General features: G+C 38.1%; 1 protein-coding gene across 2 annotated transcripts in view; it reads right to left on the reverse strand.

Moving 5' to 3' along the window:
* Window positions 1–2887: 2887 nt before the first annotated feature.
* Window positions 2888–19497, reverse strand: part of CTNNA3 (catenin alpha 3) — a 1492024-nt gene continuing 1475414 nt past the window's right edge. For both annotated transcript variants that reach the window (XM_053922528.1, XM_024561168.3), the window contains one exon: window positions 2888–11433. In XM_053922528.1, the coding sequence (XP_053778503.1) occupies window positions 11146–11433 (288 nt within the window). In that variant the 3' untranslated portion in view covers window positions 2888–11145. The remainder of the gene's footprint in view (window positions 11434–19497) is intronic.

Here is a 19497-nt window from a genome sequence, read left to right on the forward strand (position 1 = left end):
AATGTATGATTATTTTTTTAAACAGTTGGTTATTCTTAATGTGATCAAGTGTGGTGGACACGATACGATTGATAGCTTAGGGCTAACAATCATTACTGTTTGATGCTTGCTTATTTATTTTGACAATTTAAAAAAATCCTTAACCCTATAATTTTACACAAACATTTATTTATATCATATAAGATGATTGCAACTGATTTTTGCTAAGGGCTTCTCAGGCCCTGAATGCCGTATTCATCCTGCATTTCGCTGTCTAACTAGGCATCTCACGATTCTGCTTGTATTAGAGAACTTACCTGCTAGGAGACATCAGTATTGTCCCTATTTCCAAAGTAAAGCCTCAGCACCTTCTCTGGGCCTTGAGTGCCTCTGGGATCTGATCCGCCCTTGTCTTTCTGAGCTCCGCCCTCCCATCACCATTCAGTGCACCTCCCTCCAGCCAGCTAACTCTGGCACGTGGCACGCTCTTTGCCCCCCTCTGCCTTAGCTCTTGTCTTTCCCCTGAGCACCTTACCTTTCGCCAGTCTGCCAAACCAACCCTCCTATTAGAACCTGTACAAAGAGGCCCCTGAAACGTGCATTGTTTTCTTGCACCAGGGGTGTGATTACCATGAGCTGCATTTTAATTTCCCTTCCTCTACTATTTACTTTAATTAACTTCATAAGCTCAAGTCTTGATTCCAAAGCATTCACAGTTCTTTATGTGATCCATAACACCTTTGCAGATAACAGTCTCTCAAGAAATATTTTCAACTGTTGAATAAACAAAAGAGTGAAAACACCTGTTGGTGTTTCCTCATCAGTGACTTTGATTTATTTAAGGCACCTGTGATAGTTTGGAAACTGTGGCAGGAAAAATAAGGAGTTTTCAAGTTGGTTCCTGACATTAGTTCCTGTCTCTATAAACATGAGAGTTACGATATTCTCAGAATTTCTGCTTAGGCAATTCAGAGAGGGCCCAAATCACAGAGAAGTGGGGCACTATATGCATTCATTTGAAATAAACTCATTGATGAATTTGCTCATTGTTTCCAAAAATATCAGTTGAGCTACTTCTATGCCAGTCACTGTTCTAGGATTAGATACAAAAGTAAAAGTAATATGATCATTGCTGCAAAGGTTTTAGAGAATAAGAAGAATAAGGAGCACAAACATTTATCTGGCGCTGGGACTGGTACAGTATTTGGGCCTTCCAGATTTAGCCCTCAGAGCCGTAAGCCTCAGAGTGACAGCCATGTGATGAGCTTGCTCAGGGGGTGGGGCAATTAGTGAGCATCTAGCGGCAAGTGGAGACCTTCTGGAGCCCAGCTGGGGCACCCCAGCACTGTCAAAGAAGCTTCCTCTGCAGTACAGTGAAGAGAAACAACAAATCTCTGTTAGTTCTCTGCCCCACACCACCAAAGAGGAGGACCGAGCCCGTTTTTGTCGTTTGGGTTTAGGCCTGAGTGGAGCTCCCATAATTGTTAGAAAAGTGTCTTTTATACTCTTACAAAAGGTGATGGGTAGACTGCCTGCACACCTAACACTCTGGCACCACCAAGAGCTGGAGAAAGTGGTCAGAAGCCAGGGAAGTTTGCAGCAGTAAGAGATTTCTCCCACCTCCCCATGGAACTCAGACTAACAGATCCACACCTCCAAGTTCTCTCTGGGATCTCCCGGACAAAGGGCAATTCAGGATAAACCTGGGTATGATCCACTCTACCCACACCCACTCCACTCCTTGCTCCTGCCATCTCCCTTGGGTTTGACCCACCCTATTGCCTTCACTTGTGGGCCCATACCTCAAGGAAACCACTCCTCCTCCTCAGAAACTGGCCATTCAGGCAGGACAGGAAGCAGAATTACTTGTCAACCAAGGACAGCAGCTTTGCCCTCAAAGGTAGTGGACATACAGTGGCTGAGTTACTTCTCCTGGATAGAGTGTGTAACAGTGTTGCCCAGGAAATGTCAGGGCATCGGCTCAGGCTGCAGGCAGGAACAGACTCTGCTTGCCAAGAAGGCTTTCAGTTCCCCTTCCACCCCCAGACTAGCACTATGAATAGATCAAGGTGGAGAGAACACCAGAGCGAGCGTGGGCTCCTGTGGCCTGGGAGAGACTGGCACAGAAAGACAACCCCATGTTGGTGTTTTCATTAAAAAAGACGAGGCTGGGGTCTGGCAGAACTGAATGAGGAGAAGCATGGTATTTCATAGGAATTACATGATAAAGACTTAACTTACAGGCTACATTTTGAGAAACAGGCTGAGACTCAGCAATAAATGTTCGGAAGCAGCAAAAGCCTTGAAAGAAGAAAATGATGTCTCAGAACAGACAATAGTGGGTAAGCCTTGGAAGAGTACGCAGAGACTACCCCGATGGAGTTTGCACTGAAAACAGGATTATCGCCAATGTAGGGGTGAGAAAGAGAAAGCTGGATGTTCAGAACTTAACAATATTCAGATGCAGAAACATCGTTGTAGCCAATGGTATTCCATGCTTACTATGTCTGTGTTCAGACATCCTCAGATATCTCATTATTTTCAATAATTATTATGACTAATTTTTTTTGGTTATTTTCATAAAGTTCTATACTAAAGAACAATTCTTCAAATACATAGCCATGACCATTAAAGTCAGAAGCCTAATGCCCATATTGGACCAAAAAGATGTTCATTTAAACTAAGAATTTAATTCTATCAGATGTGGTCCACGTTATTTATGCATGCAGTTGTTTTTAAAAGTACCCTCCCTGAACTATAACATAGCATAGCTGAAGAAACGTGGGATGGGAATGAAGGTGACACCTAGAAGCACACGGTTAGACTCCTCAGCGGTTCATTAACCTGATTTTTGTGCCCCACCCAAGACACAGGCCACTGAAGATAAACACCAAATGCATAACCGATCCTTTATTTTTTATTGCTTTAACATACACAGTTTACCAATCGAGCAAAATATTAATAAATGACAGAGTGACATGAGTTGAAATAAAATATTGTTTCAAATAATGGAACTTCAGAACAAAACCAGTGGTACATATGCGAAATAAATCAATTGTGACTATAACAAAAAAATCTCATTAATTCAGTGAAACACAAAAGGCACACAGAATCTCAAGGAGACACGTGGGCTTCCATGTCAATGTCATGAGGGTATTAAAGAGCTTGTCCTATTCCTGCATAAGTAATTCATTTATATTAATTGGATAAACACAGATCACAAAGATCCACAAATGATTTTGCTAAGGTTTCCCTGTAGCCAAACCATGGAACCGCTTTGACTTGGCTATTCCGGTGCTGGGCCCACTACTGTGTTCACTCAGCCCACCTGCCTCCTGCACAGCAGGCTGTGATGTGTGAAGCGAGGAGGTCTGAAACTTTTGGATGCCACCACACTTAACTCTAATTCAGGAGATATTGCTGCAATAAACATGACTATTACCGATTGGTTACTTTGATTTCATCTCAGGCATAGTTTAAATCTGCCTTCATCCTGAATTATAATGTGCCTATAGCCTTCAGAAATGTCACTGAGTTTGTCAAACTTACTGCTTATAAAAGTACAAAAACCCAAAATGATTATTATATTTTTGTCAGATCACTCTGGAACTAAAAACATCATCAAAATAGAAAGCAGGGGCATCTAAAAACCTTTCACTAGAATTTTTGATTCATACTTAATCACCTCACTTGCCAGAGACAATTTCGTTTTACATCCCAACCATTAGGTACTAAATTGGGCATAACATACGTCTACTTCTGTCTTCGGGAACTTGTTAGACATGGACACAGAGGGAAAATCATTATGCTGTCATTTAGGCCCAATGAGATTTTCTTTGGAGGGACTGTCCCACACAAGGAAAATTTTCAGAACCAGTTGGAAACACAGATAACCTGCAAGACAGTTGCTCAAATTCTCACATTTATATCCCCATGGAAATATTGTATACCAACCCAAAGAATACAGAGTCATGATGGCGTAATTTGGCAAACCATGACACACTATCCCTACAGTATTTTTGAAATTAATTTTATGTTTAAAGCCTCAGGAAGGAGGAAAGTTCTGTTTAATGGAGAGCACAAACTAACACCTCAGACTTGCCCCTTCGCTTTTTTACTAAACACTCAAGTTCACATTTAATGTTAGAAGCTCAGGTCCAGGAAGCCTGTCAGTCTAAGCTAGACTCTCAGCGAGTGACGAGTGAATGAGATACACTGTCACAGAGAGGTTCTGATAGTTCACAGAAACGGGAAACTGATAGGTCTTGTTTATGGGTTCAGCTGGGATTGTGTAAGACGTGGCTGTTGGAATAAGAAGAAAAGGTTATGTGTGGGCTTTTGAACTATTGAATTCTCATGTATTAAGACAAGGCCTTAAAATTTTTAAAGAGATGCTGCATGCCTTCAAGATAAAATAACTGGAACAAAAAAATAAGTATTCTTAGATATGCAAAGAAATGAAAACTTTAGAACTAGAAAATATCTGGTTGGAAATGAAAACACAGGGACCACTCTGTTGATACCATTTAAGTGGTTTTTGTATATCTTACATTTAAGAGATTTTTAGAGATGATGTTAGAAATCTGAGTCTTTTTCAAAGAGAATTTCCTTCTTTAGAGCTTTCTTTTCTTGCAGTTGGAAACAGGCAGCTCTATGACGGCCAGGTACCCAAAAGTGAAGACCCCGAATAGTAAATGCATTCTCAGCTTGAGGATGACCTAAGGCTCCACTGTCAGAGAGATCAGAAAGTCACTCAACTCCCCAGGCCTGCGATGCAGCGGCTAGGCCAGCAACGTGGGCAAGAAGAATCTCACCTTCGGTGGGCTCTAGCAAGAAGATCATAAATATTTAAAGGACTATATTTACCTGTAGCCAGGCACACACCACATACGTTTTTGATCTCCATAAAGAAGGGAGCGTATGTGCCATGGTTTGAGTCAGTTTGGATACAAAGAAACTTGAGAGTATTTTGGTAATCCGTGGCCATAAATTTAAACACACAAACACACATTAGTGATAAAAAAGGAAAGAAATGATACCAACCCGGGGTTTTTACCAATCAATGCTAAAGATGGGTTGAAACAGGCATTTTCATTGTGTTTTGCTCCTCTATGGAATAAAAGTAATTTGGCAAGAGTTTTTATCTTACTTCAGATCACACAGATGAAATATTTGCTCATGTGTCTGATACTCTACGTTCAGTTATCAGAGATAAAAATATGCAGCTAATTATTTATGTATCTATCTTTTATCTGCTTTGAATAATGTAGGTATGGATTAATGGTAATTTTTAAAGTTTTAATTTTTTTTTTTTTACTATTACATAGGAAGCCAGCCATCATCTGAAATTTGTCTCTTATTTTCAACTGAAAAAACAATCTCATTTTTCCAGGAAGTCTAGATGATGTGCTGACTAAAATTGCTGACTCTCGAGTAGAACAACAAACTCATTTTTAGAGGCAGTGAGTTTTTTTTGGCAAGATTCTCATCCTGTTTAAGCCTCATTGGCCTCATCTATGGAATGGAGCTAATAGTGTTTACCCCATGGGGTTACTGAGAGATTTTAATAAGGTAAGAGCATCTAACATGCGGCTGGCATATGACAGCAAGGATCACTGTTTGTTTTGTTACCCGTTGTACCCTAAAAACCTATAGCCGTGCCTGGACCATCGTAGCTGTTCAACAAATATTCATTAAGTATGTGAATGTGTGATTATCCTGACTAGCTCTGGCACTGGGAAAAATTCACCCTTTATCAGTCTAGGAAACTGGCTGAATTTCCATTTCTCATCTTGCAAATGATATCCCTAAATCATTCTCAGCTGTTACAGAGTTCGTCCCCCTGCCTCCAACATGTCTCCACCCAAACCACCAAAGACAAGTGCGGTCTCCTCAAACTCTTAAACTCTTCCTTATCCTTTAACTCTTCCTCAGGAGGAGGCTGCCTAGTCTTCACACAACCAAGACTTTTCCTTCCTCTGGCTAAAAATGTTATCTCCTTTGGCAATCACCTTTCTTACTTTCTCCCCTACCTCTCTCACTTTCTTACCCATATTTCTTTAGAAGTGCTCTGTATTTACTGCTTTCTCTCCAACTTGTCAAATTCATTCTGGAAGTCAATCCCCGTGTTGGTTCCCATGAAGCAATGGGGACCACAGGATGCCCTAAGCCAGCCTGCAGCCATGGAACGTCTCATCCTGGGATCCGCATGAAGGCCAGCCCTGCAAACCATCACTGCCTGTAACAGGTTCCTGGTAAGGTTGGGTTCCGTTTGGAAATGGTGTTCAGTTAGTAATCATTATCTTCTTCTGAAGTGTTCAGTGATAGTTCCTATCTATCCTGCTGGGTAGGAAAAAAATATTCACATGTAAAATGACTAATGCTATAAACTATTATTTCTTTTGCTTGAGGAGAAAATAGTTTTGTTCATGCAACTTGGTTAAAAATGACAAAAAATAATTAAAAAATTTAATTATTCTTCTCCCTCTCATTTAGATGTCTAGGATAATGTCACAACCTTAATAAGGGCATCTTTTTTTGCATACACTTGATTTTAATGGCATCCACATTTTCTTTCCTAATAGGAACCAAGGGCCAAAATGAAAGTCAAAACTATTTTGTGTGTAGATGCTTCTGCCATTAAGCCTGGCTTGTTTATTTGGTAGTAACGTGTAAAGTACTAATACTGAAGACGTCATAACAGTATGGGCAAAGAATAATGACAAAAGAAATTCCATAAGCTTTTCATCTGAATAAGTGCTAACTCCTGGAATGTGACATATAAATAAAAATGATATATAAATAAAAGTTCCCAAGTTGCAGAAATTCTGAAGTTTGCTTAAAAAGAATTATTAAAATAATGTGCAGGTGACAATCTTTTATCTGGGTACCCCTAAGTTTCTGATCAAGTCAAACAGAAATATTTCTGACTTTCCCAAAGGAAAAAAAAGCTATTTGATTCCTAAATATGCAATAGGCAGGTTGGTTGGCAAAGACAAGCTGACAAAAGAAAGCACAGATTTCATTCAACTTGATATTCTGATACCTGCTTTGCTGACCTGAAGAATTGCTTAAAATGATACTGAAACAAGCTAGCAATTCTGCAATGAGTTCAGCAGAGAGTGACAAATATCACAAGGAAAAGTCTTAGATTTCATTCCATTCATTCTGCCGCTACTATACAGAAACCTGTATCCATGGGAACCACTTTCCCTAGCATGGAAATGTGCATCTGAAGCCAAAAGGAGTAAGAATGCATTCTGGAATAGATTTTAAAAAAACAAACAAGGAATAATAGTGCTGAAAATTAAAATTCATAAGTTTAACTAGAACACTTTAGAATGTATTTTTTAATTTGCATGTGGCATAGACACCTAAGGGGATGAGAGATAATTTTGGCGCACGGACCAGGAGGAAAAGACGTTAATTGCAGGTAACTGGCCGGGATGAGCAATCCTGACTGTATCATTCTGGTAGAAGCAGTCACAAGGAGGATGCCTAGCACAAAGATGGGTGAGATGAAAGAACTATCCTGAAAGTGAAGGTGTAGAAAGCCCCTGAAGATACTTTCTCTGGTCTCAGACATTAGTTTTTTCAGCCATGCATTACCGAAATTGAGGAGCACTAATTATTGGGTTTCAGGCCCAAATTGGGTGCTTAACTGTGTAGTCACTATCTTGCTGTGGTATGACTTGACAAGTGATTTCCTTTGAAACTGTTAAGTATGTGAGAAGGGGACTTTCTGTGCAGTTATGATGTTCTTACCACTCAAACACAAGGACTTTATGGGGGACATATATTTATATTCACACTAATAAATTAAGCAGTTTGCAAAAGCCAGAAGGCACATTTAAGGGTGTTGTATTTTCTCTTTTTTTTAAACAATGAGTTTTTTTTAAAGATTTTTTTATTTATCTATTTTTAGAGAGAAAGGAAGGGAGGGAATTTGAGAAGGAGAGAAAAATCTATGTGTGGTTGCCTCTTGTGTGCCCCCTACTGGGGACCTGGCCTGCAACCCAGGCATGTACCCCGACTGGGAATCAAACAGGCGATCTACTGGTTCACAGGCCAGCACTTAATCCACTGAACCACACCATCTGGGGCAAGGGTGTTATATTTTCTAACACATTTATAGTTTTCACTCATGTCATAAGACAAGTAGAAAGGAGATAAGTAACACATGACTGGAGACATTTATTGCTTAAATATTTTTCCTGACCTATTCATCAAGTTATAATCCAGAGACTCTGTTAGAAACAGATATTTTAATCTAATAATTTTCATTTGTGATATAGAAACGGGAGAAATACATATGTCTCATCTTTCTTGTGGGATGAAACCTTCAGTTTTTATGATTAGAAGAATCCTTAGTGGATTATGGCTTCATGGATATTCTCTGACTTTTCATTCTGATTCTGGTCTAATGTTTGACCATGAAGCTGGTGGCGAACCAGGATGAGATGGTCCTTGTAGGTGGTCTACGCCCTCTTCTCTCTCTCAAAGATTTCTGTTTCCTCCATAAATTAATTTCATTCAAAGAAAAAGGTGAGTTTTGATTAGAAGGAAAAAGCAAATGTATCATCAGAGGGAACACCAGTCTCTATGATGTGATTTGAAAAGATGTGTAGATGGACCACCAAGGTGTCATTCTCATGAAAGTTCTGCCATTCTCCTACAGAAGAAGTGCTTCGACATAAATATATCTCATATATTCATACTTACTGATTAGATTCATTTAACTAGGCTTATCATGCAAAGATGTATTAATCTTTTTGATGTTAATTTTTCTTGTGCATAAGCACTTATATCATTAGCAGATTTGAATTGGACTAAATCTTCCAACGTTGCCAACTGGAAAAATTCGCTCAGGTGGACAGATGCCTTTCTCGGCTCTGTGCATCCTGTTCTTATTACTCCTTTGATTTCTACAGCAGACTTTACTCCTGGGATATTTTCCAACTCAATTTTTTAAATTAAATTTTGTTTAATTATAAGTTGTTTACTTTGAGCTAAGCTGGAAATCTAGCTACTTTGAAGAGGAGGCCTAGTGTACATCTCATTTTGTGTGAAGCGTCTTTTTTTAAAGATATAGAGGTTATTTGGTAATTAAATAATTTCAAGTTATTTCTGTTCTTTCCACATCTAATGATTCATTCTAAGTTCCAACCTGGGGAGAACTGATGCAGGATCAAACGGACATTCATTCTCAATGGGACTCTGTGATTCCTGAGCGTGTGGCTTTAGGAACTAAGATGTGCTTCTAGAAGTATGGTGGCATCTTAAAAATGTGTCTTCTCAAATAAATTATAAATTTTCACTCTTACCTGAAAAAAGAATGTGTCATAAGTGTTGCTCTTGTAGTGTCTACTCTTAGAGCAGAAAATCATGGCAATATTTCAATGAAAGAAACTCCCGATTTTGCCTCCTTTATCTAGCTAGTCCTAGAGCATAAAACTATCTGAATTTCTTAATTCCTTTTTGCACTGCTTTCTCTTTAAGGGAGTAGACTCTGTCCAGAATAATTACTGCCAGCCAGTGCATAGTCCAAGACAGGGAGGAGCTTATTGCTTTTACCTCCTACGAAGTGTGTGTGCTGAGCCCAGGCAACCCCAAATTTTAGAAGAATAAAATAATTCATTAAGATGAAAGGGAGTTAACATTTACTCACAATTAATAACAACCTATTAAATAAATACTTTGCCCATACCATTTTCCTCCAGATACCATACATGTCATGCTCTCAACTTCCTTGCATTTTTATGTTTCACACGTTCCTATACTCAGCCTGGTATCCTAATGTCAACTGGTGCTGCGTGTTTGAATTTTACTTCATCCAATGAAAGTATACTGTTGTTAAAACAACTCATCAATGGCAATGATGTACAAACTTCAGTTACAGTTCTAACGTCATTTTAATAAAGTAGAATAGTGAATGAGTGTTTAAAATTCTATGAGTGGAAACTATATGTGTGAGAAAAAGTGAAACTGAAATTAAAGCCTCCAAAGAATAAAAAAAAAGAGCACCACAGAGACAAAGAGTGAGAAAAACAATGCACCAGACTCTGAGACTATTATGAAGTTCATTACAAACTCAGCTAGGGAGGAGCACAGTGATTGGGAGTGTGCATAGTGAGCACAGTTTAAAAAAAAATCTCAATGACTTTTATTTAAAACAGTGTTATTAAATATCATTCCAGCTTCATTGCCGTTAACTCTACTTCATAATTCAATGATACAATTTACACAGTTCATATTTTACTCAATGCCAAATGTTTCTCAAACTGGTCCTTTCCTTTTAATTATAATTGCAAGCTGATCAAAATGAATTTTTGGAGTCATGCAGAGCTACTTACACTTCTGTTGGCATAATCCACTGAGGGATATAGTTAGATGTCCCATTTCCCCAAGTGGGTAATAACTCTTCCTCCATGTCTGAATTATGATGAACCCACTTAAAACCAACTCTTAATGTGCAAAACTGCTAAGCACAATGGGGCCCTAAAAGGCACACTTTTGGCATCAAAACTCACTGGAAGCTTTATAGTGTTAATAAATTGCTTCATTAATAATCGAGGCTGATCTTAAAAATCTAGGATGTAGCTTGACTGCTCCCCCTTAGTTTCTGATGGATGTTAGCCTGATCAGTTGAAAATAGATATAGACATGTAGAGGTTTATTTTTCCCCATAGCAGGAACCACGCATCTCTGTCAGGTCAGATCAGGTAGAGAAAGCTTTAACAGGAAAATATGTTATGAAATCTTTTGTTTTCATTGAAAGCCAAGTCAAGAGCTTATGTCAATTTTTTGATTTAAAAGTAAAAGAGTGAATGCAATCAAGCTATTACTGATGAATAAGACCTACTTGAATTTCCTATGTTCATTTGATAATAAATGTAAGATATGCCCTGTGATGGGAAAGGCTGAATGGCACCTGAAGTGTTCATTCATTCGATGAGCATATATTGGTTACTTACTAAGTATACAGAGATGACAATGACACGGACCCCACGTACGTGTTGCTCATGTTGGGTCAGCCTGCCATGTTTTACATTACTTGTGGATTAAACTCTAAAGGTTAGTGAACTTACAGTGCTAATCAAATATAAACGTAAAACAGTGTGTTTAGCCAGGACTGTGTAATATAGGCACTAGAGTAGAATAGTGGTTTCAGTAGACATGTCTTCCTCTAAATTCACTCATGACCTGCACTGGGTGGAGTTTTTTCTTTGCTGAGCCTCGTCGGACAGCTGCACATGTTTCTTCTGGATTCTCTCTTTTAATCAAGGGTTTTTTTGCAGGCGCCTTCATTCTCCACATCACAACTGGGTGCCGGGGCCCCGCAGGACTCTGAATTCGGATGATCTTGGTTGAGGCGATGTAAGACATTTTCACTGTTTGCACTACGGCATTCATTAAATTTTTGGCTGCTTGGATTAGGGAAGTGACGCTGTCCAACTGTAGGGGGGAAAATAAATATTACTCAAGAGTGCAACCAGGATTTAAAGAGGCTTAATGTTATTGAAACTGGAATGTTTCACTGTTTTTGTACCAGAGACAAATGCGTTAATTCCCATTTTATATATATCTATGTGTAATTATTTACATCAATCTATACATCTGTCTAGAAAATTTATCTATTTATCTTCTGTGCAAATAGATCCATATTTCATCTTTTAAGATGATATGTTAGATTAATTTCTTTATCTTGGTTTCCAATGAAATGGATTCTATACATTCTTCACAATATTGTAAGGTCCAGAGGCTCATTGCTTTCTTTGGAATGGATCTCCCTATTTTCAGGGGTTGATACTGAGCCCTTTCTCTAAGAAATGACTCTCCACAATCATAACTACATTATGTATAAGTAAATTTATAAGAACAACAACTGAAAACTCTTCCTCTCAAGGAATTTATAGTTTAAGCTAAATATTATATATACTTATGAATATATACATACATGTATACCACTTACTTTCATGAGTATTTCCCAAATGATTTTACCTAAAACATTCTCTTTATTAAACACAGAACTTTTCAATGTATCATGCGATGTGTTAAAGTAGAGAATGCCAAGGCTTAGCAAAGTTGGGGTTAAATTCCAAGCCTGCCATTTGGACAAATCATTTAACCATTTTTTCCTGGCTTTCTCAGATATTAAACTGGAAAAAACACTTATTAAATTTAAATAATATGGGTAAAGAACTAGTAGAGTGACTACTAAATAGTTAATTATGATTATATGTCACTTATTTCTTGTGAAAACTGACAAATTGCTTACTTAATTATGAAGATGCACCAATGATATTACTAAAAGAAATTTTTTCTCACATGATTCTGTTTTTAATTGTTATGTTGTCTGGGTTGTCCACAAAATAATCTCAGGGGAAAATGGGGCACTATTCCTAGGATCTTGCAAAACTACCTTAGAGCTAAGCCAAGTTGATTCATTTTTATACAACTAATGCCTCTTCCATTATTTTAGTTTGACAGATTGTCACCTACACCCTATTCACACAGCAAGCTGTGCTTCTCAGTTGTCTCTTAGTGATGCGCCCTGTCAGGGCTGAGACTCAAACACCAGCACTGCAGTTACTAAAATTCATCAGTAGCTGCCCAACCTGAGTACTCTACCTTTGCAGGTTGCGGACTCTCATGTCACATACAGAATACATGAGTGAAAGGAGTAAGCTCAGTTATGTGCCTAGGGCAGTGGTCTCACTGGCTGCTTCCCAGGAAAAAAATTAATTAGCTCCATTATATGCCAAGCCTGAAATTCTTTGAAAAGACAACAAAAATATGTAATTTGAAAGGCAGTACTACCTGACAGCTACACATCTTCAAGTCTTTTTATGTACTGAAGCCAGAAATGTAAAATCTGTGCATGTGGCAGCAATGACAAATGTTTTGCAAACATTAAAAACGATTTCATGAAGCACTCATGTATTTCAGAGGACACTTAGCACTTCTAAATCTGTTCACGAGTCAAAAGAAACCAGACTTTGAACAGAATAACACACTTTGTTATTAACATTACTTTATGGACAGATGGAAGGCTAAAATCTGTACTTGAATAATTAGTGATTTTCATTAAAAACCTCCTGGATCCCATTTGGCTTCTGAAATTGTTTCCAATCTCACCATGAGAAGAAGAAAGTATTCTCTATATGATGCATTAGCACGGGTGGCACTGAGGATACTTGGCAAGTTTCTCTCTCAAACAGGACAGTATTCGGTCTACTCCCAGGGCTCTGTGTTCCCATAAGGTCTGCCACAGAAGAGGGTCCCAGGGGCCTGCTGGCGTTCAGGACTTCACCAGTGGCGTTGGCTCTCCTGCCCTAAAGCTTACATTGTCTAGTCCTCCTTTGGACTCGTTCATCTTGGCATGTATATATTGCATTCATTTCCTTACCTGCTGATTTTTTCATATCAGTGGTATGTATAAACCAGTGGTCTAGACAGGACGGTTAAGTGCAATCCGTGCCTTAAAATGTGGGAAGTGGCTTGTCCTCTTTCCTCACCGAAACAACAAAGCCCTGTGTGCACCGTTGTGATCGTTTATGCTGGTCTCCAACAAGTGCTTTTACTTAAAAATCCTAATTGGCCACAGTAAAACTTCTCAGGGTGACTCAGACTAAACTAAACTAAACTAAACTGGAATAAAATAAAACAAAACAGGACAAATTATCTTTCTAGGAAAGCATGAAGACTAGTTTCGCAGACAGATTAGGGCAATGGCTACAAGAATACTGTTATTCCATGAGGAAAGGTGGAAGACAGTCTGTGAGGATTTTCAGGTTTAAGAGCTGTGTGTGTTGGATGCACGGCTCTCTGCTATTAGCCAAATCACAGAGGAGCCAAGCGACTGGTAGGGAATTTTGCTGGAGGCCCCAGCAATGGCTCCTACCTACTCACAGAAAATAACTGCATAATTTTATGACTGCAGAAATTATGTACATCCTTTTATCCGGGTCTACTTTCAAGAAAAATCCTTTGAGGGAAAGATTCACTAGAATTTGTTCTGTAAAATAAAGGCAAATTTCAGTAGGGTAATGTATCTCATTCGGGCTTCTGTGTTGAACTTATTAAACAAAGTTTTCTGAATTTCACAGATGTACCTGTGTAAGAAAAGAATATTAATTTACTCTAAAGACCTGTAAAGTAATCAGACTATAAAACTCAGGTCCCCCATTTTTTTACATTAAAAATTACTTTCAAGACCTGAAAATTCTTCTAGGCAAATATAACTTGAAATGCTTACCATAGCAGGAGCCATTTTCCCTAGTATCCCATGGCACTCCCCTCTGATCTACGTGAAGTGTTGTTCTTAATCAAGTTTCAAATGAAAATAAGAATGGCTTCTAAGCCCTTCAAACCTCCTAAAGGTAATGTGTAAATATGCATTTTTGTACATATAAGCAGTTTCCTATCCCCTCAACCCCCTTCATAAGGGAGGGGACAAGGTTTTCAGTAACTTTTCAAAGAGGATCTTGACCTAATTTAAAGGTCCGTATCCTAGATAAATCAGTAAATAGGAAAATAGCCACCTTTCCTATGTTAATGGCCTGTGCTTATTCTTCCATCCTGGTGTGGTTTCAAAATAACTGAGCTTGCTGGTCTATTAATGACACAATAACTCTCTCTATATTCTCCATATCCGAACATAAATTGGGAAGTTCTGCCCCTGTTTTTTTTTTTTTTTTTGAGGACCTAGATGAACATAAAGTATTATGTTCAGTAAGTTAGCTCTTACTTTAACTGCAAGATGTATTTGCCAACAACCCAAATGATAACCATCTAAAGACAGTCATACAGGAAACTCCGTTTGTTCTAATGCAACGTCTCTTCCGTGATATGTACTCTGTGATTTCAGTTCAGCTACAGTACAAATTTTCCCACTTCTAAAAATGTTTTCAGATGAAAGTCTCCATCCTACTTAGAGATGTGTCTGCAATCCTTTGCTACAGAAAAGGAGTTTAACAACTACAAAAGATATTTCCTTTTTCCTGATGAAATGCCAACATTTCCTCCATGGGACTAGTGTACATACACCATCTGGATCTTTTTACAAAAAGCAACAGCTAACTTCTGTGATATAAGCCTTGACAACTATATTCAGTCGGATTGTCTGGGGGAAGACCCTTGTCAAAATCCTATTTTAATTATTGATAGTCAAGAGAAACATTGGGGGGAAAGGCATGCCAGTTTTCCCATTTTTTATTTTCTAAGTTTCTCATCTATATTATGTCAGAACAGCAGAATGTCTTATACTGTACTACCCTAAGATCCCACATTCTGGACACAAGTCCTTAGTCAGATATACATGTTTGCATGAGGATAAGCTTAAGTGAACCTCATTCCCAATGATGTGAATCTCGTCTCCTTGCACCTGGGCTCTCATGTAGGGAAAACACAGTTGCCCAGCCCCTGTGTGAAGTGCCATGCCAGCTACTGCTGCTGGGACTCCTGCGGAGAAAAGCCTGATGTTGCCGGGAGAGATGTACTTCCTGTCCTATAGCCTTCTGAGTAAACTGATGCCAAGCGTATCCTATGCCGTTCTTGTGAATTTCAATGTTTACCTGAACTGAAAGACTCCCAGGATCTTTAAGTTGTACAAATGCAATACTTGAAAGGCAAATGTGTGGCTCCAAGTACAAAGATTATACAAATATACAAACATAATCTATTGTGTGCTTCCTGTACGTTGGTGCTGTCCTAAGCAGTTAACATAAATTAACTCCCAGTAACTCTGTGAGGTAAATACTACTATTGTCTCCATTTCATAGATGAGGAAACAGAAGAACCAGATGGCATGGTAGTTTGTGCAAGATGGTACAGCTATTAAATGAAAGAGCTGGAATCTGAGACAAGAAATCTGGTTCAAATACTTGGTGCTCTTACCCATTACACAACCCTGCCTTTCAGTAATACGTCACTGCCAATGTGTATTTATTTTCACATGTCAAAGACTTGGAGCAATCACACTAACATTTATATAATGTCTAAAATTAAAAAAATGGACTACCCTATGGGAAGTCAATTTTGGGAAGGTTATTGAATTTTTGTAATGCATACCGGTACTAAGAAAAATCAGGGAATCTTACTGGCCAAGGTATTTTGTTTGGATGGCGGTTTGATGATGTTTGTACTCCATCATTTTCAATGCAGCAATTTTTTCAAAATAGCATATAGAAATAGTCATATTTTATAAGCCTTAAACCACTTAAAGACTTTTAGATTAAGACTATTTTATAACAAAACATTAAAAAATTTTAAAATGTGAATCTCAATAAACACATGAATAAGACAACGAAAAACCATAAGAAAATCTTATTATAGCTTCTGCAACATGGAATTGCATAGCATTTATTTCACCTTTAAAATGTGTCCTGGTGTAAATACAAACCAAACTTTTTTTCTTATTTCCAAATCAAATCAAATACATTTATTTACCTTGGCTTCCCAATAGAAACCAGGATTTGGTTTGCTGACCCTGAAGCTTCTGTAAGTTTAACCCTTACTTAGCTTTAAAGTTCTCAGTTGCCCCGGCTGGTGTGGCTCAGTGGATTGAGCACTGGCCTGTGAACTGGAGGGTCGCTGGTTGGATTCCACTCAGGGCACACGCCTGGGTTGTGGGCTGGGTCCCCAGTTGAGGGCGCATGCAGGAGGCAACCACACAGTGATACTTTTCTCCCTCTCTTCCCCCCTCCCTCCCTCTCTCTCTAAAAATAAATAAATAAAATCTTTAAAAAAATAAAGTTCTCAGTTAAGCTGTTTGGAAATATGTTAGCTAGCACAGGCAAAGTGAAAGGGCAATCATTATGTATATGTGTTGATACATAGCAAGTGACAGCATAAATAGTTATTTCAAAAAAAATCTGAAGATTTGCATAGTTTCCAAATTACAGGTCCCATTTCCATCTCCATATTGATCTAACGGTGGTAGTTGTACACCATAGGAAATGTTTAAATATATTTGTTAGCAAAAATATATAATCTAAATCAATGTTTTTATGATCCACCTTGAACCTCTAACAAGAACCTAATTTTATCTCAATACTTAACACATTCTTTTGTTTCTAAGCAGATTTTTAAAAAATGTATTTATTGATTATGCTATTACAGTTGTCCCATTCCCCCCCCACTCCACTCCATCCTGCCCACCCCCTCCCTCCCAAATTCCCCCCCTATAGTTCATGTCCATGGGTCATATTTATAAGTTCTTTGGCTTCTACATTTCCTACACTATTCTTACCCTCCCCCTATCTATTTTCCACCTATCATTTATGCTACTTTTTCTCTGTACCTTTTTTTAAAAGAAATGGCCTGTATTGAAAATATTTGGATTTTAAGCTCTCTGTTTTTTTCCTTAGTTTAAACCTACTAATGGACTCATAAGGCTGTAATTACCATTATTTTGCTTATAATTATGAGTATTAATCCCAAACTCTCATTGTTACCTGAATTCTAACATTCTTTATCTTAGTTAAGAAAACATCAACCAGCCAGTCACCTAAGCAAAACTAAAAATCACTTTGGAGTCACCATTCTCCTTCACCAATCACATTCTGTGAATCACCAAGGCCTTCTAGTCTAATCCCATCGAGATCTGTCCCTCTTTAGTATCACCACTCTGGAGCAGGTCATTACCTTCTCTAACTTGGACAACTGCAGTATGTTTCTGGGTTCTACCCCTGAATTTTTGCTCCTCTCTGGGTTCACTCCCTATAATAATGCAAAAATGATCTCTTAAAAATCCACTTGTTTTTCAATACACTGATGGATTTTCATTGAACTTTAAAATATATCTTCATTCTAAACATTTTTTATAGATTACAAAGCCTTAAATAAGATCTTGTCTCTTCCTGCTTAACCAACTTTATTTCTTGCTTTTATGTTATATGATCCAACCATATAATGAAACTAACTAAAATATTCTAGTTTGAAAATATGCTACATATTATCTCCTCACTTCGTAGTCTTTTCACAAGTCATTTCCTCTGCCTAGAAGTGAATAATCTCTTCTCTTTTCATTTGGGAACCTCCTCCTCTTCCCTTAGGTCTCGCGTTAAGATGACTTTCTCAGGAAAGCACTCCATGATCCCCAGACTAGGCCAGATTGCCTTTTCATATGTTGTAATATCAATCTATGCTTCATCTAACATGAGAGTCACCTTAAGGCAATAAGATTTATGTAGAAGAGATAATACTGCCTGTTTCATGCTGTATAATTGCGTGAGACATGCTACAGGACATATTTGGCAAATACATGAATTACTTGAAATAATATTTAAATAAGTTATACAACCCTAAGTAGAGAAACCATACATAAAATATTTTTAAGACAGACGATCTCAATTATTCTTTTCTAATCTTCCCCTAGATAATTTTACCCAGACATCTATACTCAAGTTCCATAAAACAGGAAGTTTTTAGCATTTAGGAAAGGCACAAAATTTCATGATCAAGTGATGCTTCTCAAAATTTATGTTTAAAACTCTGAACACAAATCTGTTGAAAGACAGGTTTACCAAAAAATTCCAAGTTCCCACATTTACATTAATATCACTCTTAATGATTTTAATATAATATATCAATAAAAAATATGCCCATTAGCCTAAGAATAAAACACCAGCTTTCTAGTAAAAAACCAATATGGGTGCCCAACTTCCCCATATTTTACATATGCAGCCTGGGCAGCAGTTAATTAGTGTCTTCGAGCTTTTGTTTCCTCTCAGTGTAACTACAGTTAAAATGCGTCTCTGGGTTGGTCGTTAAGATTAAGTGTGATGACACCTACTACACTTGACTAGGGCTTTCTACCTGCCTGTATGCGCACGTAACAAAGCTATGTCTTTTTACAGCTAAGGTTTCTATAAGCTTATAGTGTGAATTGACAAATAATATGAGAGATTTTGATGGAACAAAGCTGAGAACAAATTCTACTCCTGTTTTAAAAGCCAAGAACAGCACGAGAACATTTCTTTACAACAAGAGCTGAGAGAGAAGTGCCACAACTGTTTGTCATCCCAGCACACACGTGCACACACACAGAGGTTGCACACTTTCCAAATTAGCATGAGTGCAACCCTGCTTGTCACAATGCTTTTAGTGAGCATATCAGTCAGGATCCAGTGAGCAAACCAAAACTATCCCAGGTGCTTCAAAGATTAAATTTAATACAGGAGATTGATGACTGTGAGGCAACCCTCAACTCCCCATCAGCACGAACTGACACCATTCTTAGTTACTGGAGGAGACAGAAAAAAATGAAACCATGACAAGCAGCTAAAACACCAAAAGTGGACGCCTGCTTGCTAATAGTCTGCCAATTTTCTCCCATTGGTTAAACCTCGCTGAAAACCAGTAGTCCAAAAACCTTGGATCAAGAAAGGTTCTGAGACCAAAGTAATTATGTCTGGCAAAATGAGATTTCTGTATAAGCAAGCATGTTCCCCTCAGTTTCAAGATGTCACAGTTTTATCATGAAATCTCATTGTACTTACCTTTCTATATCTGTGA

The sequence above is a fragment of the Desmodus rotundus genome, chromosome 4, assembly GCF_022682495.2.
Source record: "Desmodus rotundus isolate HL8 chromosome 4, HLdesRot8A.1, whole genome shotgun sequence".
NCBI classification, from domain to species: domain Eukaryota; kingdom Metazoa; phylum Chordata; class Mammalia; order Chiroptera; family Phyllostomidae; genus Desmodus; species Desmodus rotundus.